Source organism: Sinohyriopsis cumingii, chromosome 13 (assembly GCF_028554795.1).
Source record: "Sinohyriopsis cumingii isolate HCF-2022 chromosome 13, ASM2855479v2, whole genome shotgun sequence".
In the NCBI taxonomy this organism is placed as follows: Eukaryota; Metazoa; Mollusca; class Bivalvia; order Unionida; family Unionidae; genus Sinohyriopsis; species Sinohyriopsis cumingii.
In genome coordinates this window covers 4,557,670-4,585,037 of record NC_142973.1, presented here as the reverse complement: position 1 = coordinate 4,585,037, position 27,368 = coordinate 4,557,670, and the positions used below count along the sequence as shown (strand labels likewise).

Below are 27,368 nucleotides of genomic sequence, written 5' to 3'. Positions count from 1 at the left end.
TGATAATCAGACCTTATAAAAGGAGTGACCACTCTTGAGGAGCATAAAATAATGACAATATACTATGGTGAATTCACTCTCTTTCGTGCTGTACCAGTTTTCATTGATTTAATGCTAAAAGCCACAAATTGAGAGACCCAACAAACAAGGATCCTTAAGTGGAAACAATAAGTCTACTTCCTCAATCCGTGAATTTTGGTGCTGATGAAAATGTGAGATTTTGGCAAAATTATAAAAATTGATACCCATATAAATTAATTCACTACACAAACTAAGCTATTCATGCACTGTGTTTCACTTGATTCCCTTGCCATTAAATTTGTGAATGAGTAGGATAAACCACTGATTAATCTTACATACTTTAACTATAATATAATAATGTATATTAAAACTCTGTTTAATTGCTAATTTGAAATGAGTTGACTCAACACACAGCGGTGACTTCTAGCTCTTACACAGGTAGGATTTGCATGCCTTTAAACTTTTGTATTCTACCCTCTTTACTTGACTTGGTACAAGATACATAATTAACATGATAATATCAAGCATGTCTACTTTGATCTGTTTGTAACAAAGCAGCAAAGGAAAAGTCTGATATAAAATACAGTCAGCACTTCATTAGATTCTGGTGGAAATGCTCACAGTCATCACTGCAATGGTCAATTGACACTTGTCATGTTTGAATACAAGAGGGCATATCACCATTATGATGAAAACTTTGTTAACATCGTTAAAAGATAAAACTGAAATATGATTTTCACATGATGTACTTAATTAATTGGTATATATCATTTACACCAATTCAGTAGGAATTACTAACATTCTTATCGATCAATATTTCAATGTATACTGATATTTCCTGTGTCCTGAGAATTTGTTTATAAAGAAAATGTGTGACTTCTTATTAAAAGTTGTGAATTTTATGATGTTGATACAAATTTCCAGGCATTAATCACCATTTTAAATTTGTGAATGTATCAAGTTTTAATTTTATTTGGATAATGATTTTTATTCATGTTAAGCAAATAGGGGCCTATTTGTTTGTATGTTCTATATAAAAAGAATGGGATCCACACCTGCCCCTACATTATAAATGGGTTTGTGAGTTATCTGTGTATGCTGAAATACGGAAGCAGTGTATTTCATTGTTGCTCACTGTAGCCTCTGATTTGGATGACTGGTCTTGTTAGAGAGCCTCTGAAGTGTGGGACACTCTCTCTGAAAAATAAATTCATTGTTTTGGTCAATAGGAATGTGTGAGCATGTTTTTTTGCTGTAAAAGGTATTAATAGCCACAGAACAGTTATCAATTTTTTGTATTTTTAAATGTTGCTCCATTGCTTAGGTTTTTTTATTCTTGTAGTTCTTTTATCTCTGGCATTTCGTTCCTTTTGAAAGTCTTGATAATTTACTTTAATATTGATAACATGATCATTAGACTGTTGCATTACAGAGATAATCATCACTGATGAAGCAGAAAGGTATATGCTTATGTTTTCAATTTTCAGAGCCATTTTAGTCAAGTGTTATATTTTCCTAAATGAAAATGTTTTATAGGTTCAGGAAGTCGGCCAGATAGTGGTAAAAAAACAAACAGCCGTCCAGGGACTGGCAATGCAGCTCTTCGTCCCAACTCAAGTTACCGCCCAGGATCAGCTCTCCGACCATCATCAGGGTTTAGGCCCTTGACGGCAAAGCCTAGGCCAGCCTCTGCAGGGGCTGGAGTCCGACCACAATCAGCCATGCCTACGATGTCAGGTAGACTAGGAACAGCTAGCAGGCAGGAATCACAGGGTTAGTCAGGAGTCTATTTTGGTTTATATTTTTAAAAATGGAAGTTTGAATAAATGATAAAATAATTTCAGCTTCTTCTTTTAAAGTATGTGGATTGTTTTTAAAATAGTGAAGAATTATGGGTAGAGCTGGTATTATTAATCAAATAGTCAGTTAATCAATCAATATAAATGTTGAAAATGATTTTTGATAACAAAAGTTAATTTAGGAAGACATGAAAATTACTCATTTACAATAAATTTAGAATTATGGTTTGCTTTCTTTCAGTACTAAGAACTTCAGTTGCCAAAAGTAACCAATAACTATATGCTCTGAAGCAATGATAGTGAATTTCTGTCAGTTCAGACCCAGAACTGTCATAGTGTCAACTTCTGTTCCACAATCTCTTTCACAGATGATGTGTTTTAGAGTCATGGTGGATATTATCAACAAGAGTTTTTCAATTTTTTTAAAGCACATCACAAAGTACCAAGAAGCACATTGCAAAGTACCAAGTAGCACATCACAAAGTACCAAGTAGCACATCACAAAGTACCAAGTAGCACGTCGCAAAGTACCAAGTAGCACATCCAAAGTACCAAGTAGCACATCCAAAGTACCAAGTAGCACATCACAAAGTACCAAGTAGCATATTGCAAAGTACCAAGTAGCACATTGCAAAGTACCAAGTAGCACATCACAAAGTACCAAGTAGCACATTGCAAAGTACCAAGTAGCACATTGCAAAGTACCAAGTAGCACATCCAAAGTACCAAGTAGCACATCACAAAGTACCAAATAGTACATCACAAAGTACCAAGTAGCACATCCAAAGTACCAAGTAGCATATTGCAAAGTACCAAGTAGCACATCACAAAGTACCAAGTAGCACATCACAAAGTACCAAGTAGCACATCACAAAGTACCAAGTATACTAAATGGATCCATTTGAAAAAAATATTAGCTGAGTTTACTTGCGGTTTAGAATTGTCTGTTTGATTTTACTGTTGACAAACAAAAATTTTGACGAAATCATTGTTTTCTTTACGATTCTATTATGTAGTTTGGGTATGAAGTTATTGTAAGAATTATTATGGAAAAATGTTAATAATTATCATAAACCAAGCTACATTTGTGTCATATACAAGAATCATACAGCACTATGTAGGACCATGTGGTACAGTGTGCAGACCGGCAAACACAGCTACACTATATTTTCACTCTCCTTTGAGTTTTTTCCTTTTCAAAGGAAAAATGATTAGAAATTATTTATTTATTGATATAATGAGATTAATAGTCAATGCTTATTTGGGGAATGAGTAATGCATCCTAATTGACAGAAAAGGTATTCCACATACAGTCATGTACATTGTTTAGCTTCAACCACAGTGATGATGTCAGACACTAGTTGAAAGCTAAGAATCATGATAGGGAACATTCCCATGGTACCTTCTGTTTTGGAAAACACATGATATTAAGCTTTGCTTTGCATGATTTGAGGTGTTTAGTCATTGTTAGAAAATAGCCAATTTTCATAGCACTTGTGATGCAGAAATAATATCAAGACTGTTTGGATCCAGGCTTTAGAGAATGCCATTTATGTTAATAAGAATGATAACGTAGAATCATTATTGTTGTTGTTGTTGTTGTAGGGTTTAATGCTGTTTTTCAGCACAAGATAGGCTATGTAATACGGCCAGTATAAATGGTGGAGGAAGAACCCGGGAAAACCCCGGAAAGAACCACTGACCCATGGCATATAATTTATTGCTGTTTCTGAAAAAAAATTATGCCCACATACCTCCCTTTAGCAAGACTGTAGTCCCTTCAAACTAAGTTCACATTCCAAGGCCAACATGGATGATGATCTAGCTCTGAGAGAGCACTTGTTTGCCACAGACTCTGTCTGAAAACACATTCTTTTGGCTGTAGCTCTGTAGTCAACACTGCTAATGAGACAGGGTCTCCACTATCATGTGGTTTCGGTGTACACAGTGTTATGGTGCTCTGTTAAAGCTTTTCAGCATCACATATTTTCTACATCAGCAGCTGTTTTCAGCAGAAACATTGGTAAAATATTATTTTAGTCTGAAGTTTGTCCCCAAGGTACAGGTTTTACAGGCGATATTGGCATGAGATACTTACTGACTATTTCAACTATGGGTATCAGTTTTGAATTTTTTGTTGTTGAATCTTTAAATGAAATTTAATCAGGTTTTTTTGCTGCTTCAGGAAATACATCCAACAAAATTAGTGCTTTAAAACATGCACAGTTTCAGATGAGACCAACCAGTTGGTGTGATCCAGTTTAAACCTGATTGAATGTTGTATGCTGTGATGACACATTGAAAGTGAAACATATTTGAAAAATGTTGTACTATCCCCCCCCCCCTTGCACTGGTAATGATTCGACTCAACATCTACTTTTCTTGATCCAGTTTAGTGCCTAGCATATATAGTAAAATTCCACTGTGATCTATAATTTTCTTTTGTAAGTTTTGTAACAAAAACTTGGGTACAAGTCGCTCAACAATCAAGAATGAAGAAACTACATGAGTATTCAGATATAGAGCAAGAATTAATGTTTTAATAAAGAAAATTAAGATCAGTGATGTTGCCTTCATGATCATGTTAACTTATGCTTCAGGTATGCTGTTAGTTCTTGTCTCCCCAGAAAGCTGTTTTATGTTCGCTGGCTCAACACCATGTTCTTCAAACACTTGTATGGCTAAAGTGGGAATATTTGAATTTTCTTTTCTTTCAGAAGGAGCCGATACATCTGATGCTAGCAGTGAACTTACCCTGGGTACTGTCATTTGTGGTAATCCCTCAAAAGCCCTGTTATCTAGGAGACGATTTAACCCAGATCAGAAAGGTGAAACAGAGGAACTTAAATTCACACCACAGGTATAGTTTGTCCACAGTACAGCAGTAATTAAAAGATAATGTCCCAGTTTTATTACTACTTACCATCAGTCTTTGCTTGACCCTCTGTGGGCTTGGGCATATAGAATATTCTTGATACGCATCTATGCTAGTCATAAGATGCAACTAATGGAGTCAGCCTTTTTTGTCTTATGATAATGTTACAGCTAAGATGGTATTGTACATTTTTAAAAAGAGCATAGTTTGTATCAAAATTTGCATTTTATGGATTCTACCCATATTTGGCTTTATCTTTCTTATTTTGTGTGCTTTTTGTATGATACCTAACTTGCTTAGCTCTTTGTAGCAATTTTTTTATATGGTATATATATTGACTGACTCCCACCAATCATAAATGAACATAAAATTATAGTGGATCATATCAAATTGAATAATTCTATCTCAGAAGTGATGATAGATTTTTGTATGGTAAATCAACTTTGACATTATTTGGTTTCTGTGTGAAGAAATCAGTTTACATGTCATTGTGATACATATCGACCATACCACCCCCCTTCAAAGACAGATTGATAAATGAAAGGAAAATGAATTATAGATAAATGCTGTGTGTAACAAGATCCATGCTAGACTCTAATAATTGGATGAAATGCCTTATCTCTCCAGCCAGAATAAAACTGAGTCCATGAAAATAGCGAAAAGTGAAATTACTAATATATAATCTTCCACATATCACTTTAAACTTCTCTTTTTTATATTTTCATTTAACATGATTGGCATTCTGATGAATTATTGGATGTTTTTTTTTTAAATTGTTATGCTTACTTGCTTCACTGCAGTTGTTGTTTGCTGTATAAAATGTAACTACTGCAACCTCAAAAATAAAATTACATTTGAAAATTGGCAACTGCTTTTTAGTAGAAGTAATCTTTTTATATATTTATTAAATGAAATATTGGATAAAATGTTTAATTGTATTAGTAAAGGACCTACATTCACAGAATTGCTTCCATTTGAGGTACAAATTTAATTTAACTTTTCACATGTTTTTTTCTTTTCTTCAAGGATCATGTGTGATTTTTCAGCAGGAATTCCATGAATAGTAATATAATTTTTGGAATTTATAATCATCAAACTTGCACCAGAATTGATTAATGAGCATAAAATGTCATTTTGTAACTTTGTGAAAATTGACACAAACATTTACATTTTGCTATGAATGTACTGAAATTGAAGCAGTAGGTGGTAGGTGAGACGATGTGAAATCAAGACAAGGCAATGTGAACTTCCTTTTTGGGTGTACTTAGGTGAAATGACAGATCATAAAGGGCAATCATTTTTTATATGAATCTCCCCTAGAATGGACCCTGATGTAAAATGTTGCATAGTGCTAAAATTGAATGCTGAATGATATATCACAGATGCTGTAATGTACACCAAACAAAATAAATAATAAGCCATAATTGATGATAAACAATAAAGGATAAATCACAATCTGATTAGTGTTTTCAATGGATTGCCATGAAAGATAGTAAATATTATCACCATCACCTTAAGATGCACACAGTGAAAAATCACTTTGCTTCCACAATTTCCTTTTGGAGTTGCTGCCCTTTTTGACTATAAAGCTTAATAGTGTAAGGCATTCTCACTGTATTTGATATATCACCTTGGTAACTGTTATCATCATCACCGAAAGATGTTCATACTGACAAATTGCATTATTCCTGAGTTTTTTTTATAGATTTATTGCCCCTGTCTTGTAGCTTTATTCAGTGTATGACAATCTTGTTTGCACAACTAATTCTTGTAGCTTATCATGGATTACCACAAAAGTTGGCAAATATTATCATCTCTTGAAGATGCACCTTTCTACAATTTTTATTAGCTATGCCCATTTTTTCCTGCTGCTGACAGTAGTGTAAGATAGAATGTTGTTAAGACAAATCTTCTTTCAGTTTTTCATCTATCATTTTGAAAGTTAGTACATAGTATTGGCAGAAGTTATAGATGCAGATGTTGACAAATGGTTTTTCACCCTTGAGTTCTGTAAGAGTTATTGCCCTTTTTGAGTTACAGTTGGATCCTGCATATGGCCATAGAACACAATTAATTTTACTATATGTTCTCTACATTTGTTTCTCAGTACTGACCTTTCCACTGTGTGACAATCAAGACAAATCATATGTTATTCTAAAATACCTTCAAAGATAACTTCACGGTGAAGTTCTTGTCAATGGTTGACCTGCCCTTTTTGAGATGCTGGACTGTCAACAGAGTAGCATGTAAACAGAACACAGATTTCACTTCCGGATCATCACCAAGGCCTTATTACTCACTGTGTACTGTCACCGAAATACACACGGACAACCACACCCTGAGCTCATATTCTCAAGAATAAACAATTACCTTTAAATACCTACCAAAAATGCATAAATAAAACTATTCTATCACCACCAAAATGAGAGAGGAAAGAATGTTCTAAAAATAGACTAGAACTACATTCATGGGTACTGAACTGGAAGTACTAATTGTGACCCGATTCCGTATGGCAGTTTAATTAAAGCAACTACTCTAACTTGCAGTTTTTAGTCGATTACTGTGAAACTTGATCGTACCTGCCAAGTTCCACAATGACACTTGAAAAACATTGTATAAATTGCCATATATACTGGCACAATAATGACTTTAAAAAACATGAATTCCCAAATATCAAACCATGCAACTTGCAAATTTGCTGCTAGTTTATCATCAGCCAATTTCGCAGTGGACTAGGGTTAAAAAAAATGAGTAGCCAGTCTATCTGGCCAGATAGAGTCTTATACGTATCGAGTGTATTTAATTTACAAATTTCATATTTTTATGATATTAAAAGAAATATTAAAAACCAAATGAAAAATAAATGATGTTGAATTGTGTCTGATGACCACTTGTGAATCTGTGTGAGATGAGAAAAGGAATATCTTGTGTTTAATCTGTGTTCACATATATACTTGTAACTACATATAATGAGTCCTCTGTGTCTCTTTTTTTTGATGACATTCAGTTTACAATTACCAAGGTCAACATTTATTTGGATGCTTGTAAGCCACCAGAGGCTAGAAAAAAACAAATACTACCAAGGACAAGATAAATATTTAAAAGGAAAATGACACTATGAAACAAGAGTGATTGTTGGGTTACAAAATTCGCTTGGAATAATAGAAACAGGATGCACGATAATACCATCACAATGCTGTCATAGTTTGTTCAGCACAGTATTGCAATGATATACAAGCCTGTAGCTCAGTGAATTTTCACATGAGCCTCTCATAACATAACTAAAGCTTTGCACATGCTTGATTAAATGCTGTTTGAATCAACATACGGAACGAATCTACTCATTTGATATATCCTGAAAAAGAGTGGCCTGTGTAAATGTAATCAGCCACATTGGCCCTGCATTTATGGAAGAGTTCAGTTTTGACTAAGCAGTTATGGGAGTCATTGCGTGCCACATGTAAGCAAACATTGCCTACTCACTGGACAAATTATATCACAAACATACATTTTAGTAAATGTTTTAATTAGTTTTAAAGAAAACTAGAAGATGGAGATGATGTTTGAATTAGGTAAATTTATCTACATTTCAAGACATTGATGTGAAAGTTCACTGGGCTACAGTGATGGATTTTATTCACAATGCTTAGCTGAACAAACTATAACTGTTCAGCTGCATTCTGCTTATGAGAATGCATTTGATCCAGTTCCATTCAAGCAATCCACTGCTGGAACTCATCTTTCCACAGACCTAATTTCATAAGTATCTGTATGTTAGATACCACAAGGCATCTTTGGAGGCTGGCTGTGGTTCTGATATTGTTCTAAGTGGATCCTGATTCTTTTTGAGACCGGTCATCACTGGTCAAATTATGATGCCTTTAGATAAGTTATATATGGATCTGGATCAGCTGGAGAGTAAAGTCCTGGTCAGTAAATAGGGACTTGTTCTCAATTGTACAACAACAAGACTTCTCGAATTGTACAGTCCCACTTTTTTGGGTCAGATGCACTGACCCTCTTTGGGACAAAAACACATCTTTTGAATATAAAAAACAACGCTGTCTGACATGTTCACATGTACATGATATAAATATTTGAAATTAGTTACCCATATCTTTAATACTGCTCAATTTTTTTTGAATAAAATTTTGGTATATATTTCCATTCATTTGAGGCACATGTAAGAGTTAATTTTCCAGTAAGTTGTATGTACTGAGAAAAAACAACTGTGTTAAATTGGATTCAACTTTAGTAGCCTCTTACTTGTCATGAACCATGCTGCAATATTTGCATTAGAAGTGGCTTTTTCTTGCAAATTTGGGCTTCAAGGAGGCATGTGTGTTTATTAATTCTTTACCTTCTGCTATTACAATCAGGTATCACTAAAGAAAGTCTTGCTTTGCCACATATGCCTATCTGTATTCATTGCTAGCAGTACTCTCTCTGTCAGTGTTTACTTGTACAGGCATTTCAGTCCAAGGACTGAGAAACCCCAGAGGCACATAAATGTGTCTTATATTAAAGTTTTCCATTGAATGAAATTGCAGACATCAGGGCCATTTTAAAATATTTAGCCATTGAAAGCAGTCCTAACGTATAATTATATATATTCTGCTATTAGCATTACATCCTATAGCACATGAGGCCAGTACACATAGATGATTTTGTATGGTCAGAACACATGATGCCAGTACCATAGATTTCCAAGAACACATGAGACCAGTACATATTGATGATCTTGTATGGGCAGAGTACATGAGGCCAATACACATAGATGATCTTGTGTGGTCAGAGTACATGAGACCAGTACCATAGATGATCTTGTATGGTCAGAACACATGAGGCCAGTACATATAGATGATCTTGTATGGGCAGAGTACATGAGGCCAATACACATAGATGATCTTGTATGGTAAGAACACATGAGGCCAATACACACAGATGATCTTGTATGGCCAGAACACATGAGGCCAATACACATATTTGACCTTGTATGGTAAGAACACATGAGGCCAATACACATAGATGATCTTGTATGGCCAGAACACATGAGGCCAATACACATATTTGACCTTGTATGGTCAGAACACATAAGGCCAATACACATAGATGATCTTGTATGGGCAGAGTACATGAGGCCAATACACATAAATGATCTTGAATGGTCAGAACACATGAGGCCAATACACATAGATGATCTTGTATGGTCAGAGTACATGAGGCCAATACACATAGATGATCTTGAATGGTCAGAACACATGAGGCCAATACACATAGATGATCTTGTATGGTCAGAACACATGAGACCGATACACATAGATGACTGAACAGATGATTCAGAGCCAGCATTTCATTTGCATGAAAATGTAAGGGAGTTTCCCAATAATTGTTTCTCAAAGAAATAATTTAGTTATTAATAACTGAACAAATAGCTATGCCAAAAAACATTGTTGAGAAGCTTTATCCCAGGTTGTCACTTTCAGTAATAGAAATGAAATTTGCAAAGTAAAGCTACGTATTGGAAAAGATTGCTTCAAACCTTTTCCCAGAAAATATCTAGTTTTTTTTTTTAAAGTTTGGATCCATTGTTGTAAAACAGTGTTGAGAATAGTTGTGTAATATATAAAGACAAATATCTTTTTTAAGTATCATGAATAACATTAATATATAAAGACAAGTATCTTGTAAGTATTATAAATAACATTAATATATAAAGACAAATATCTTGTAAGTATCATGAATAACATTAATATATAAAGACAAGTATCTTGTAAGTATCATGAATAACATTAATATATAAAGACAAATATCTTGTAAGTATCATGAATAACATTAATATATAAAGACAAGTATCTTGGAAGTATCATGAATAACATTAATATATAAAGACAAATATCTTGGATGTATCATGAATAACATTAATATATAAGACAAATATCTTGGATGTATCATGAATAACATTAATATATAAAGACAAATATCTTGGAAGTATCATGAATAACATTAATATATAAAGACAAGTATCTTGGATGTATCATGAATAACATTAATATATAAGACAAATATCTTGGATGTATCATGAATAACATTAATATATAAAGACAAGTATCTTGTAAGTATCATGAATAACATTAATATATAAAGACAAATATCTTGGAAGTATCATGAATAACATTAATATATAAAGACAAATATCTTGGATGTATCATGAATAACATTAATATATAAAGACAAATATCTTGGATGTATCATGAATAACATTAATATATAAGACAAATATCTTGGAAGTATCATGAATAACATTAATATATAAAGACAAATATCTTGGAAGTATCATGAATAACATTAATATATAAAGACAAATATCTTGGATGTATCATGAATAACATTAATATATAAAGACAAATATCTTGGATGTATCATGAATAACATTAATATATAAGACAAATATCTTGGAAGTATCATGAATAACATTAATATATAAAGACAAGTATCTTGGAAGTATCATGAATAACATTAATATATAAAGACAAATATCTTGGATGTATCATGAATAACATTAATATATAAGACAAATATCTTGGATGTATCATGAATAACATTAATATATTAAGACAAATATCTTGGAAGTATCATGAATAACATTAATATATAAAGACAAGTATCTTGGATGTATCATGAATAACATTAATATATAAGACAAATATCTTGGATGTATCATGAATAACATTAATATATAAAGACAAATATCTTGGAAGTATCATGAATAACATTAATATATAAAGACAAATATCTTGGAAGTATAATGAATAACATTAATATATAAAGACAAATATCTTGGAAGTATCATGAATAACATTAATATATAAAAACAAATATCTTGGAAGTATCATGAATGACATTCAAATATAAACATTGAGTTTTTAGGATTATAAATAATTCAGGAGTAAATTAGAGGCTCCAAAATTTGGCGAGTGTTGTAAATCTTATTTCTTATTAAATTGAATAGTTTGCATTGGACATAATTCATGTTGAAACCATGTACACTGATTCAAGTAGTTTTCACTAAGGAAGTCATTATGATCCTCTGGAGGTTCATCATAGAAACAGCAGCTAGAAGGCACACTTATCAGGAACCTCTGTAACCAGGGTAATCAGTATTTACAAAATATAAAAAGTTAAGGCTGAGTTTGTGTCAGAACCATCATACACCCAAGTAATACATTCTGTGTTTCAGTTCCATCGTACACAAGAGTGATAAATTCTGTATTTATTTCAGTTCCATCGTGCACAAGAGTGATAAATTCTGTATTTGTTTCAGTTCCATCATACACCAGAGTGATAAATTCTGTATTTATTTCAGTTCCATCATACACCAGAATGATAAATTCTGTATTTGTTTCAGTTCCATCATACACCAGAATGATAAATTCTGTGTTTGTGTCAGTTCCATCACACACCAGAATGATAAATTCTGTGTTTGTGTCAGTTCCATCACACACCAGAGTGAAAAATTCTGTGTTTGTTTCAGTTCCATCATACACCAGAATGATAAATTCTGTATTTATTTCAGTTCCATTATACACCAGAGTGATAAATTCTGTATTTATTTCAGTTCTATCATACACCAGAGTGATATATTCTGTGTTTGTTTCAGTTACATCACACATCAGAGTGATAAATTCTGTGTTTGTTTCAGTTCCATCATACACCAGAATGATAAATTCTGTGTTTGTGTCAGTTCCATCATACACCAAAATGATAAATTCTGTGTTTGTGTCAGTTCCATCACACACCAGAGTGATAAATTCTGTGTTTGTTTCAGTTCCATCATTTACCATAATGATAAATTCTGTATTTATTTCAGTTCCATCACACACCAGAGCACACTTATGATCCATTTCCAGAAGAGCAGAGAGACAGGTCAGAAATCTTGACAGAACTAAGGGAATGGAGGAAAGAACATGAAAAGTGAGTCAGATTCTGTTTGTGAAATAATATTTTTTCATGAAGATTTAAAAAAAACTACTGTGTATATATCCACGTGTTATAAAAGCTTTTCAAATTATATAAATTAATTTACATAAATATATTGGAACAAATAATGCCTGCTTAACCAAAACAAGAAATTGCAGTATTCAGATAGATGAAATTATTGGTCTCCTTTCTTTATACCTCCAATGTTGAAAAATAACCCAATATACAAAATGTGTTTCTTACTGTAATTGTATGTACTATACTTCTAATCTGCAAATTTCATATCTTAGCCAGCTGTCCCATAAAATGTATCTCAGATCACTATTATATAATATATCTTTAATCACTGTGATGTAATATATCTCAGCTGACTCTCACATTATATGTTTTGGATCACTGTCACATAGCATCTGGGCTCACTGTCATTTTGAATCACTGTCACATAGCATCTGGGCTCACTATCACATGATTTATTTTGAATCACTGTCACATAGCATCTGGGCTCATTGTCACATATTTTGAGTCACTGTCACATAGCATCTGGGCTCATTGTCACATATTTTGAATCACTATCACATAACATCTGCGCTCATTTTCACATATTTTGAATCACTGTCACATACCATCTGGGCTCATTGTCACATATTTTGAATCACTGTCACATACCATCCAGGCTCACTGTCCCATAATATATTTTAAATCACTGTTACATAACATCTATGCACATGATATGTATTGGATCACTATCAGATAGCATTACCAGTCATGACACATGAAAGATTCCATTCAAAACATACTGACATCATCTGTATCTCTCAGCTGACTGTTGTAAAATATAGACTCATTTCATGTTTTTGAGGAGGGGAAAGATTTATTGTAATATTTCGGTAATTTTTGCATAGCATTACCTGATGGCTTCTATCACGGTTCCTTTGATAGAATTCAAAATAGCCACATGGTACAGTGACTTCATCATGTACCAATAGTTCTTGACAGATGATTGGTAGCTTTATCACTGTAGTCTATGTTTAGGGATCCAAGTTTCCTTTCCCATGATTTCCTAAAGTGAAAGGAAAGCAAATATATTAAAATCACACTCTTTGATTATTCAGTATGAGCTATCTCTGTTCAATAAAATCTACTGCAAGTTTTGTTATGAGAGTGCTAGTTTTGGATACAAGTCATATGAGCCATTTTAGACAATTCAGCTTGTATTCGGTGCTTCAAGTAGGATATATTTTATGAAGTGTTAATTAAAACAGTACATGTTGACCAGTTCCAGCATGTACCCTTTCATCTCTTGGGAAATAATATTGGTTCTTATAGCAAACATTATAGTTTCTTCACAAAACCAAAACTATAAAACCCATGTGACCAAGTACTTTTGATAAATACACCATAATGGAGACCAAAAGTTACGTTTATCCAGCAATCTTGCATTAGGCGTCATTCAGTAACTATTATACATTAGGTGTCATTCAGTGTTGTCTAGTAATAAATAACTAATATACAGTAGGTGTCATTCAGTGTTGTCTAGTAATCAGTAACTATTATACATTATGTGTCATTCAGTGTTGTCTGGTAATCAATAAATATTATACATTAGGTGTCATTCAGTGTTGTCTAGTAATCAATAACTATTATACATTAGGTGTCATTCAGTGTTGTCTAGTAATCAATAACTATTATACATTATGTGTCATTCAGTGTTGTCTAGTAATCAATAACTATTATACATTAGGTGTCATTCAGTAACTATTATACATTATGTGTCATTCAGTGTTGTCTAGTAATCAATAACTATTATACATTAGGTGTCATTCAGTAACTATTATACAATATGTGTCATTCAGTGTTGTCTGGTAATCAATAACTATTATACAATATGTGTCATTCAGTGTTGTCTAGTAATCAATAACTATTATACATTACGTGTCATTCAGTGTTGTCTAGTAATCAATAACTATTATACATTAGGTGTCATTCAGTGTTGTCTAGTAATCAATAAATATTATACATTAGGTGTCATTCAGTGTTGTCTGGTAATCAATAACTGTTATACATTAGGTGTCATTCAGTAACTATTATACAATATGTGTCATTCAGTGTTGTCTGGTAATCAATAACTATTATACAATATGTGTCATTCAGTGTTGTCTAGTAATCAATAACTATTATACATTATGTGTCATTCAGTGTTGTCTAGTAATCAATAACTATTATACATTATGTGTCATTCAGTAACTATTATACAATATGTGTCATTCAGTGTTGTCTAGTAATCAATAATATACAGTAGGTGTCATTTAGTATTGTCTAGTAATCAATAACTATTATGCATTAGGTGTCATTCAGTGTTGTTTAGTAATCAATAACTATTATGCATTAGGTGTCATTTAGCATTGTCTAGTAATCAGTAACTATTATACATTAGGTGTCATTCAGTGTTGACTATTAATCAATAACTGTTATGCATTAAGTGTCATTCAGTGTTGTCTAGTAATTAATAACTATAATAGATTAGGTGTCATTCATTGTTGACTAGTAATCAATAACTATTATGCATTAGGTGTCATTTAACACTGACTAGTAATCAGCACCTGTTATCAGTTAGGTGTCATTTAATGTTGACTGGTAAAAAAGTCAATACCAGTTACACATTAGGTGTCATTTAATGTTGATTAGTAATCAATACAGTGTGACCCCACTATAACATGGTAGGTGGTGTCCATAGAACTGGACTGTGTTACTGACCGAACTGTGTTATAGCCAGCCAAGTAATTTAACTGAAAATGATTCATGTACCTAAAATATGGGGGGTGGGGGGCAGTTAATAAAAGCGGGTGCAAAAAACACGTTTTTGATTACATGAATACAAAAAACTAGTCTAAAAACACTTGTATATAGACATTAACTTACATTTGTTTAGTACAATCCATAATCTGTTAAGTACTCTACTTTTATGTAATAAATCCATGAATTTGAGTATAGATCACGTTATAAACTTCATCTATGTCTGACATCCCATAAGAAAACACAAATAACATGTATGTATTACAAAAATGGTAGTCCTCGTTTTGATCCTTATCTGATCGTCACTTACCAATTAATTACATTTGTCACAAGTAGCACATGGCTGTAGCTGTTTACATGCTACATGTACATGTACTTAAGTTGGCCTAGATTGTGGTCAGCGGAAGAAAGAAACCTGTTGCCGAGGCTACCCAGGGGATAAGACTATTGTTAAGGAAATGAAAACGTGAACAAATTAAAAAGTTTAACAAACATCTTTGCAAGATAACCCATCTTCAATTAACTTGACAGCCATATGTAAATGGTTTCTAAAGACTGTAAATTTAATTTGCGTTTTATGCTGCTCTTGGTAGTTACCATAAGCATTTTTTCCTGCAGAAGTAAAACATTCATGGTACAACAAATGTGTTCCAGTCGCTTTGGAAAATGCAATTATCTATCAGATTCCATTGTTTTTATTTAAATTTGGTGCTGAATCCCTTTATGAAAGGTTATTTGTTTTTATTGAAGATTGCAGTCAGCTTTCTTTGATGAATTGTGCATGTGTTATTGAAATTACTGGTAAAGGACAGCTTTGGAGGACCAAGCATGTATGTTTCTTATTGGGGCAGCAACATCAAATAACTCTAGAACAGTGATTGAGACTGATTTTTTTATTTGCTTAGTATTTATATAGAAGGATCGGTGCTTCAAAGGTGATCATTTTTCTTTGAAGTTTCAGCCAAACTATTTTTTCTGGGTTCATTTTAAAAACAAAAGGAATTAGCTATCGCTGGTCAATTGTAGCAGTTACTCTTCCTGCTTTCAAAAGTTTATCAATTATGGCTAGCCCTGATAGCATAAATAGACCAACAAGTAGATCTCAGCTTTTTATTTGTTTTCTGGGTGGGGGGTAAAAAAATATTTTCTGGTGACATTTCTGGTGACTGAGTTATACTGACTTCCATGCATGTATCAGAATTCTTTTAAAAAAAGGCCAACAGATGATGAATACACAGGTGTTCTGTTCTGACAGGGATTACTACAGAAAATATATGTTATGAAGGATTTAATTCAATGAGTGATAAGAAGAGGAATTTTACTTTCCATTGACATACAGAGGTCAGTCAAAATAAATATATTAATTACTAGTGAGCAGACGATAATCCAAAACTATTACATCCAAAAGATCCATTATGAGAAAGTGCCTCATCTGGTTGATCTCTGCTACCAGAAGTGTTTTAAAAAAATGCAGAGATCTTGTAGCATATATTAATCAGGCCAGATGTCAGAATAAGCAGATTATGATATAACAATACACTGTTGAGGTGGTTAGTCAATATGAACAATAAATTTTTTTTGTAGCAATAGATAAATTCCAGTGCATTCTATAACAAGTTTGCGGCTTCCTTTCATTGTGCCTCTGAATTTCTTTACTCCAAACCTACGTTGTATATACAATTTTAAACAGTCAACAACATCGGGGGGATCTCCAGATGGTATATTTTTGTTGTCAGTAAGGAAAATAAATCAAAATTTGTGACATTGGCAAAGCCCAGGATGATCCCTGAATAAACTTTTTACATGTTATTTTTTGTACTTTCAAGAAGAAAAAACTTTTTTCATGCATGAGATAAATGCATGTGTATGAAATTGCAGGAGCCACACCACAATCTTCTTATATTAGAATTCTCTCTTCCACAAAAATGATAATACACTTTTTACACATTACTTTTCATATTTTTAAGAAAAAAATTTAGTGCATGAGAAAAGTACATGTATATGAAATTTCAGGAGCCACACCACAACCATATTATATCCAATTTTATGTTATAATGGAGCGTGCTATAGCGGAGTCACACTGTACCTGTCATGCATGAGGTGTCATTCAGTGTTGATTATTAATCCGTATCCATTATGCATTCGGCGTCATTTAATGTTGACTAGTAATCAGCACCTGTTATGCATTAGCTGTCATTTAATGTTGACTAGTAATCAGAACCTGTTATGCAGTAGGTGTCATATTCAGCCAATGTGGGTATGTGAGAAAGCTTGCCAGTAGCTTTTCGTGGGTCGGTGGTTCTTTCCTGGGGTTTTCCTGGGTTCTTCCTCCACCATTAATACTGGCCGCCATGTATAGCCTATTGTGTGCTGAAAAATGGCGTTAAACCCTACAACAACAAAAACAATTAGGTGTCATTGAAATCATTTACAATTTTGGTACTCGGCATGGACAAAAGTAATGCACTTTGCACTTCTGCAGACTGGTGCCGCTAAGTGCACAGTTAAGTTATTAATAATAATAATAATAATAATAATAATAATAATGCTTTATTTATAGAGGGTGACTCATTAGTCAAGGACTATTCTCCCTAGAGGCCTTCTTAAGGAGAGTATAACAATGCACATTATATGAAGATGGCAATAATTACTGTTTATTTTAACATGTTTAGTACTAAAATACTAAATTCCATTATCTGTTAGAAACACATACATGCTCATGATATCTTTTCTTAAATACTCTAATATTTTCAGCAGATTTTACATGTAGTGGAAGCTTATTCCACAGAACTGTACCAGAGTATTAAAAATTCTTTTTAAATTGCTCTATTCTTGGTTTTGGTATTAGAAGGTTTCCATGTGATATTGATCGCAACTGGTATTGTGTTGAAAAAGGCCTGAATAAATCTTGAAGATACTCTGGTGCAGTTCCATGTAGACATTTATATAAAAGAACTGCCTTGTGAAAATCTATCCTGTCATATATTGTGAACCATTTGAGTTCTGTAAGCAATGCTTTTGAGGGATGATCAACAGATGCATCTAAAATTACACGTGCTGCTCGTTTCTGAAGTTTATAAATCCTGTCAAGCTCAGATTTAGCACAGTTTCCCCATACATTAGAACAATAATCCATTGTTGGAAGAATATATGACTTGTAGTATAGATTGCGAGTTTCCATAGGTAAATATTTCTTGATTCTGCTGAGAAGGGCAATTTTGGATGACAGTGTTTTACAAAGCTTATCAATATGGTCATTCCATAATAAATTATTATCTACTTATCTACAGACACACCTACAAGCCTTTCATGTTTGACATTTTCTAATGGATGATTATTTATTGCAAGAGACAGTTTGGGGTTCCCTGACTTGTGTAGCTTTTGTGATGTCCCCAAAATCATACATTTTGTTTTACCGTCATTAATTACCATCCTATTTTATTGTGCCCAGTTTTGGACTCTGATAAGGTCTGAGTTTAATCTCATTTGGATTCATTTAAGACCAGTGATCTACTGTGGATTTTCCACTCCTCTACTTCTTTAAGACTAATGGATACAAGCATCTGGAGATTCTCCACTCTCCTCTTCTTTTAAGATGAACTGATTCATGTATACGGGCACTCTTCCCCTCCATTAAGACTAATTGATACAAGCATCTGAGCTGTCATGACTTCTTTAAGAAGGTAGGAACAATGTTTTGGAAAACAAAACTTGCCAACATGTCACTCCTTCAGATGATACTTGTTTACTCTTGACATTGTGGCTTCCTGTTTCATTAAATTTTATTTTTTATGAGCAAAATCTGAAATAGAACTAGGGAAAAAATCCCATAGTACACTCATGCAATTTAGTGAGATACAAATTGATGGTTGAGTTCCGTTGACATAAAATAGAAATTTTAAACATTTGCTTTGACTGTATTCTAGGAGGATGGAGAAGATTCATGCAGAGCAAGCTCCCCAGGTTCTTCGTATTGATTATGATGACAGTATTAGCTTATCGGGGGATGAGTCAGATGTTAATGATGGACCTGTGGACTCAGATGAAGATCCTATACTAAACAGTTTCACATTTGCCCAAGACTTCAAACCAGGTTTATCATTATTTTCTTGCCCAAGGGAGCAGATAATAAGAAATATATATATATTTTTCAGCAGCAAAAGTGGTACCATCATCATCATTAGCACTGTTAAAAAATTTTCACATATTTTGAAAATCATTAAAACATAATTACATTGTAGTTATCAGGTGAGATATACAATTTCTGCTAAATTATAGTAACTCAAGTTTTGTCCAATTCATAATTTTGCAGTTGTAGTGTTCTGCAAAACCCTTATTTCTGTTTACATTGACTTGTTGTACAAGCATCCAGCAGTGATTAATATTTGTATTTATGTTCAGTTTCTCCCAAGAAATTTTCTTATAGTGGTAATTGTTTTCTCTATAAATACAAAATATGTCACTTTTCTGAATATAAAGCACTTCCTAGTTGAGGAATTAACCTAATTTCTGCCTTTTCTAGCAGTAAATTCAAAAAATACAGTAGGAAACTTTTATAGTAGGCCAAGTTTATGACTCCCTTTGGCTGCTGATAGTTATATTTTTTAATATATTTTGACAAAACAATTTCCAAAGTGTTAAAAACTTTGCATCAGCTAACACTTGAGGCCTCCTTTTTTTATTAAGGCCATATTACCCAGCACCACAATAGCATATTATTACTATTTTGTACACCTCACCTGAGGCCACCTGCTTTATATGGCCATATTATCTATACAGTTATAAGTCCATCCTTTTTACAAGGCTGTATTTGCATCTGAGATGTGGGATCACAATGACCCATGACCCATTATAAAAGATATTGCCTTGTATGGAGATTTCTTACAGTGGGGTACACCTGTGTATTGTTCATAACTGTAGATAATTCTTATTGCTGTATTATTTCATGCTTATTATTGAACTGCATCATCATCCTTGGACCGGAAGTATCCATTATAGCATGTATATATCTTGCAAATATTATTGGCTGTTAGACTCTTTTTTCTGGATGCCATGCAAATGCTTTTCCTCATGTGAACATTTATCCTATTTGGTGACCAATGACAGTCTTTTGACAAAGTCAAATATGTACATTGCATGGCAGAAGGTAGGTACAGGTATCTTATCTGGTGACCAATGACTGTCTTTTGACAAAGTTAAACATGCACATTGCATGACAGAAGGTAGGTACAGATATCTTATCTGGTGACCAGTGACAGTCTTTGACAAAGTTAAACATGCACATTGCATGACAGAAGGTAGGTACAGATATATTTGCGTATTATTGCACCTCATCCCCATCCTTCCTGGAATGTGTTTTATAGCAGGTATATATCTTGCAAATAATTGTTGAAATCTCCTTAATGGGTACCAAGCAAATGCTTTTCTTGTGATCACTGATAGTAAATATATGAATAAAAACTTTATTTGTTGAGGTAACTCAGTAAAATATACAAATCTCCTCTGAGGATGAACAAACTATTATAAATACAAGAAGAAAAGAAAGAAAAACAAATAAAAAATGAAAAATATTAAAGCAATCCTAAATACATTAAGTATAAAAGTACAAAATGTATATGAAATGCTTTAACAGAATAAATTGAAGTACATGTATTTCAGTGTAAACTGTCTTTTGAGATAGCAGTCATCTAATTTTGTTTCAATACATTTAGATTTATTTTTGATCTAATTGCTTTGGGGAGTTCATTCCACAGAACAGCAATGAAATAAGCAAATAATTGTTTTAAAGTACTTGATTTTGGAAATGGTGTTTTGCAATGATCATTTGTAACTGATCTCAGTTTGGGTCCTTGGTACTGTTTTCCTGACTTAAAATGAAACATGGCATTTAAATAATATTAACAAGTTCTTTACTTTGAACATTAATATGGACTTTTGGTAGGTTCGTCTTATTCAAATTTCAGTTATTTCAGTTTTGAGAATAGATTTCTGGATGGTGTATCAAGTGGTAAATTCAGGATAATGCTTGCTGAACATTTTTTGTTTGCAGTTTGTTGATTGTTTTAATATTACTGTCAGTTGTGTTTTCCCAAAGTGTCCAGCATTAGTCCAGAAGAGGAAGAATGAATGCATTGTAAAATAACTTTTGATAGCTGAGTGGTAGATAACATTTCATCCTCTGTTAAAGGTAAATTCTTGATGTTATTATATAACAATTGTGTTTCACTTTATTATACCAGTCTAGAGTCTTATCAACGTCAACTCCCAAAAATAATTTTCTGTAAACATTTTCAACTTGTTTATTGAAGATAAACAGTTCAAGATCTTGATTTCTCTTCACTCATAATCTTTGCCTAGTTCCAAGTAACATTGCCTTGGTTTTTAGAGAATTTGTAAACATGTTATTCAGTGATCAACAATTTTCAACTCAATAAAAATCTTCACCCAAATTGGACTTGTGCAAAAAGTAGTATCATCAGCATATTAATCAGTGTTTAAATGTTGAACACATAGGAGAAAGTCATGTCATCAATAAACAATATTAATAATACAGGCCCTAAAATAGATCCCTGTGAAAATCCCTTGTTTATGGACACCAGACTGATTTCATGTTATCCATAACAACTTTTTTTGTTGGCTTCGGTCAGATAGGTACTGTTTGACCCATGAGAGTGAAAACATTGGTACCTTTCAAGTTTCCATGCAAGACAACAAAGTCAAAGGTCTCCTTCAAGTCAAGATATTATAGTTCCATCCGATTTTTCCATTATCCATTGCAAGCAGCCATGCATCAATGGGTTTATTAGTGCAGACAGACAGGAGTGGTTTCATCTAAATCCAGATTAGGATGGTGAATTAAATTGTACTTAGGTAACCATAGGTATGTTTGGAAACATGTCTTCCATACAGCTTGAATTTGGTTGGCAGAATAGATATTGATCTTAGGAACAAGATCACAGTCTTTGAAAATCTGTGTTAATGTTCGGGTTGACAAATTTTATATTTTTGTAAAACCTTTTGATTGATTTTTGTTTCATACATGGGATAAATCATTATAAAGCTGCATAAAGCTTCCTCTCCACTTTTGAACTTTGTATTAAGATCATAGATTTTACACCAATGCCGTGATCCTGGGCTGAACGTGCAGGCCCTGGCCATGATCCTGGGCTGAACATGCAGGCCCTGGCTTTCATGTCAGTTCTGCTGAGTGCACACCAGATTCGATTGTGTGATGGTCCAGCGTATGCTTTCTGGTCTCCATCATTCAGTGTTTATTTGTTATTAGTTCCATGTTATCAATACTTTGAAACTGCTAGGAAAAATTCATACTTGAAACTTGCCGTACACTTTCAATCAGATGTCTGGTTGGTTCTGTGAAAAATGGTGTTCATCACACAGCCAAAATATTTGTCTTGGTGGCCATCTTGAACATCTTGTTATCACTTTTTTCTCTGAACAAATGGTCGTACCAAAATGGAGCTTTAATTAATTGAAAGACCTCTTATGATGTCTAGTTTGTCCTAATGAAAATGGTGCTGATTTGACCTCCAGTATCATCACCAAGGTGACCATCATAAAAACATCTTTGTAACTACTCCTGCTAGCAAATAGATAATGATACTGACATGTTACTGACATCATACTGACGTGGGTTTTTCCCTAAAACATTTCTTATGCTATGTAGATGATCCTAGATACAAATCCTGTTTGCCACTCCAAATGCATGATTGGTTGCTTTGATATGGGATGTTCATTTAAAGGTTGACAATGACAATTAGTTGGTTCTGCATGAAAATGGTGCCAGTCTGACATCCACCATAGCTGCAATGATGACCAACTTGAAAATCTTGCTTCTGTTTAGCCCTTTCAAACAGATAGTCATCTTGACAAGGAGCTTTCCCTAAAAGATTTATTACAATATATGGATGATTCCAACAAAAACCCTTGCGGCTTTTTTGTTCTCTTTTTTTTTATAGTTTCTGACCAACAAGGGATCTAAATACAACTGTAACTATATTTAATTTAATGGATCAGAAAAAAAGTGTTGGAGTTAGCTTAACAATTTTTGTTTCCATTTCAGCAACCAAGTTTGTACCCAAAGAATTGAACTTGGATGACCACCAATCCTCCGTTACTTATTCCAGAAGTAGAGACAGTACAAATGTTCACTCAAAACATTCATTTTCTGCAGAAGACTCTTTGGATATTAGCAAAGATTATGTGAAAATGTCAAAACGATCAAGTGATAGAGACACTCAAATGCAAAGGACAAAGAGTCCCATAAGAGCCTCACAGTCCCCAACACAGAGAAGTGCAAGAAATCTTAGAGGTGGTAGTCCAGTTCCTGGGCTTGCACCTCTTTCACCCTCACCCATGCAGCAGATGATTAATTTGCCAATGGGAAAAAGACAAGGGTAAGTAGTGATATTGTGTATTAGTTTACTAGGGGAAGAGTACATGACCTCTTTACTTTTTGTTTCCTCTCCATCCAAATACCCAATTGTAAATTCTTTTCATGTGGCTGAATCTAAGTTAAACCTGGATATGACTCATCTTATATAAAACAGTCTCTGACTGTGAGGGTAAACAAGTTCTGACCATTTAGCTAACTTTGAGTCATTTATTTTTGGGTGAGAGGTTGTGGTGTCATTTTCTTTGGTTTATATATAACTTTCATAACTTTTTACTGGTCCAGTTGTTTCATTTTATTTACAAATCAGACTTGCAACTTTCTTTGCAAGCAAACAATGTTTTTCATGGTTGATTACACTTCAGGATGATTCTAACTTCAGGCTGCTTTCATGACCCTCAGAAACTCTTTGCTTTTACATAAATGATTCCTGTTTCCTTCAACCTTAATCTGATGTCTACTGTTTTGCAAATACAGAACAGAGATAAATAGAATAAGTTATGGAAAACCATTTAAACTATTTTTTTAGGCATTTGCTTCATAATTTTGTTAGATGCAACATTGTCATGTTACAAGAATTTCATTCCAATACACCTCTCCCTCAATAACTCATGCACAACAGGATTCAGAAACACAGACCGCTAGATAAGCTAGGGTGCGAGTTGCCAAGGGACCCCAGAAAAATAAAAATAGTGTGCAATATCTACTGACAAAACTGCATGGGGGGGAGAGTGGAACTGGGCTGTTTAATGACTGAATACACATTTTATAATCGCTTTGAGAATAATTGTCAATCAAGTGCTTTTTCTAACAAAATTGTTCATTATTCAATGTAAATTACTTTTATATTCAAGATGCTGAACAGATGAAAGACTGTTAACATTATTCCAACTGGTTTCAAAAAATCTTCACCTGTAAGTGAAGACATTTGTGTTATATGTCACTGTATTTAGTTGTTGTTGATTAGTCTCATTCCCTGCTTATTATGCTAGAGCCGATTTTGAAGCAGAGAGTCTACAAAGCAGGGAAGCAGATTAATCGTTGATACACCACAAAACATGATTTTTTTTAGCAACATTTATTTTGTGTGACAATCATCTTTGTCAATCTAAATCTTTGTACTTTTCAGTTAGTAAAATATTGATGCATTGATTTCATTGCAAGCAATAGTGAAACTTCTTCTCAGCCTTGACCACTATTTCAAGCATCTACCAAGACAGGCTAGATAGTGTAACTGTCTCCATTTCACTGGGGTGCAGGTAATAAGTAGTAAATCAGAAATCTTGTATTATTCTGAATAAAATACTGGCCCATATTTCTCTATGCATAAACTATGTTTTGGTTTAATGCAGATACTGAAGGCAGTAAAGAATAGGTGAAAAATCTACTTAATATGAAAAGAACACAGTGTTAATTTATATCATAAATGGTTACAATATTCAGTTTGTAATTATTTTTTATTTTGAAACATTGACTTGAAATTTGAGAAATGATCTACGGGGCAAGTAAATATATAACGTAATTATATGTGTATCATAATTGACTGATAAGTCCAATGGCTGATACATTGTATCTAAAGGCATTACTGATCTGTCAGGTACTATATTTTATGTTTTTTAACATGGGGTTAAGTAAAACATCTGTATTTCCAGCAACACTCCTGGTTAAAGCCAAATTTGAAGGTTTTGTTATGCTTTTTAGCTCAGTCAAAGGTCGGCTCTACAATTGGCTCTACAATATTCTCTTGTTTCATAAGAAAAATGTCCAATGGGTTGTATAGATAAGGGTATTAATCACATATATTATCATAAATATTCATAATTTGACTGGATAATGTGTCAGTTCTTTGGTAACAATGAAGCAGTATTATAAATAGCAAAATATCGCTGCTAAAGTAACCAGATCCTCAGTAAAAATAACGTACAAAAAGATTCCATCTGTACAGAAATGAACAGACTAATTATCCACATAAAATGAAACTTGCTTACTTCAATTATCCATATAAAATGAAACTTGCTTACTTCAGTAGTATTGAACTATTAGCAGAGACCTAGTCCTAAGCTAAAACTCAGAGCCCATTACAAATTCTGATGTCAGATTGCCTAATGTCAAGTTGTCAACCAGTCAGACCTAGCATCTGATTGGCTACTGGATATAATGCACATCACCAACGGTAATTTACAAAAAGTTATATTCAACTTCAAATAGTTATGTGGTCTTAAACAAGTTATTTTCAAGAAAACCAAAAACAGAAGTCTTTCTTACAGGCAATAATATCAAAGTACAAGCATCTTCAAGTGGTATAGATCCTGTGTGATGCTGAAGGGCAATCAATACAGACAGAATTGACCCAATCAATAACTGTTTGTCAGACATTTTGTATTTGTGATCCCAATAGACCACTAATCAATTGCATTGTGGTAATATGTAAGCTATGTGTGAATAATGACATAGTGGTAATATGTAAGCCATGTGTGAGTCATGACATTGCATTGTGGTAATATGTAAGCCATGTGTGAATCATGACATTGCATTGTGGTAATATGTAAGCCATGTGTGAATCATGACATTGCATTGTGGTAATATGTAAGCCATATGTGAATCATGACATTGTGGTAATATGTAAGCCATGTGTGAGTCATGACATTGTGGTAATATGTAAGCCATGTGTGAAACATGATATTGCATTGTGGTAATATGTAAGCCATGTGTGAATCATGACATTGCATCGTGGTAATATGTAAGCCATGTGTGAATCATGACATTGCATTGTGGTAATATGTAAGCCATGTGTGAATCATGACATTGCATCGTGGTAATATGTAAGCCATGTGTGAAACATGATATTGCATTGTGGTAATATGTAAGCCATGTGTGAGTCATGACATTGTGGTAATATGTAAGCCATGTGTGAAACATGATATTGCATTGTGGTAATATGTAAGCCATGTGTGAATCATGACATTGTGGTAATATGTAAGCCATGTGTGAGTCATGACATTGTGGTAATATGTAAGCCATGTGTGAAACATGATATTGCATTGTGGTAATATGTAAGCCATGTGTGAATCATGACATTGTGGTAATATGTAAGCCATGTGTGAGTCATGACATTGTGGTAATATGTAAGCCATGTGTGAAACATGATATTGCATTGTGGTAATATGTAAGCCATGTGTGAATCATGACATTGTGGTAATATGTAAGCCATGTGTGAATCATGACATTGCATCATGGTAATATGTAAGCCATGTGTGAATCATGACATTGTGGTAATATGTAAGCCATGTGTGAAACATGATATTGCATTGTGGTAATATGTAAGCCATGTGTGAGTCATGACATTGTGGTAATATGTAAGCCATGTGTGAAACATGATATTGCATTGTGGTAATATGTAAGCCATGTGTGAATCATGACATTGTGGTAATATGTAAGCCATGTGTGAGTCATGACATTGTGGTAATATGTAAGCCATGTGTGAAACATG

General features: G+C 33.4%; 1 protein-coding gene across 2 annotated transcripts in view; it reads left to right on the top strand.

Moving 5' to 3' along the window:
* Nucleotides 1-27,368, top strand: part of LOC149784871 (uncharacterized) — a 73,310-nt gene that overhangs the window by 35,225 nt on the left and 10,717 nt on the right. For both annotated transcript variants that reach the window (XM_089978446.1, XM_089978447.1), the window contains 5 exons: nucleotides 1,558-1,794; nucleotides 4,538-4,680; nucleotides 12,566-12,669; nucleotides 19,395-19,561; nucleotides 23,549-23,882. In XM_089978446.1, coding sequence (XP_089834572.1) covers nucleotides 1,558-1,794; nucleotides 4,538-4,680; nucleotides 12,566-12,669; nucleotides 19,395-19,561; nucleotides 23,549-23,882 — 985 coding nt within the window. The remainder of the gene's footprint in view (nucleotides 1-1,557; nucleotides 1,795-4,537; nucleotides 4,681-12,565; nucleotides 12,670-19,394; nucleotides 19,562-23,548; nucleotides 23,883-27,368) is intronic.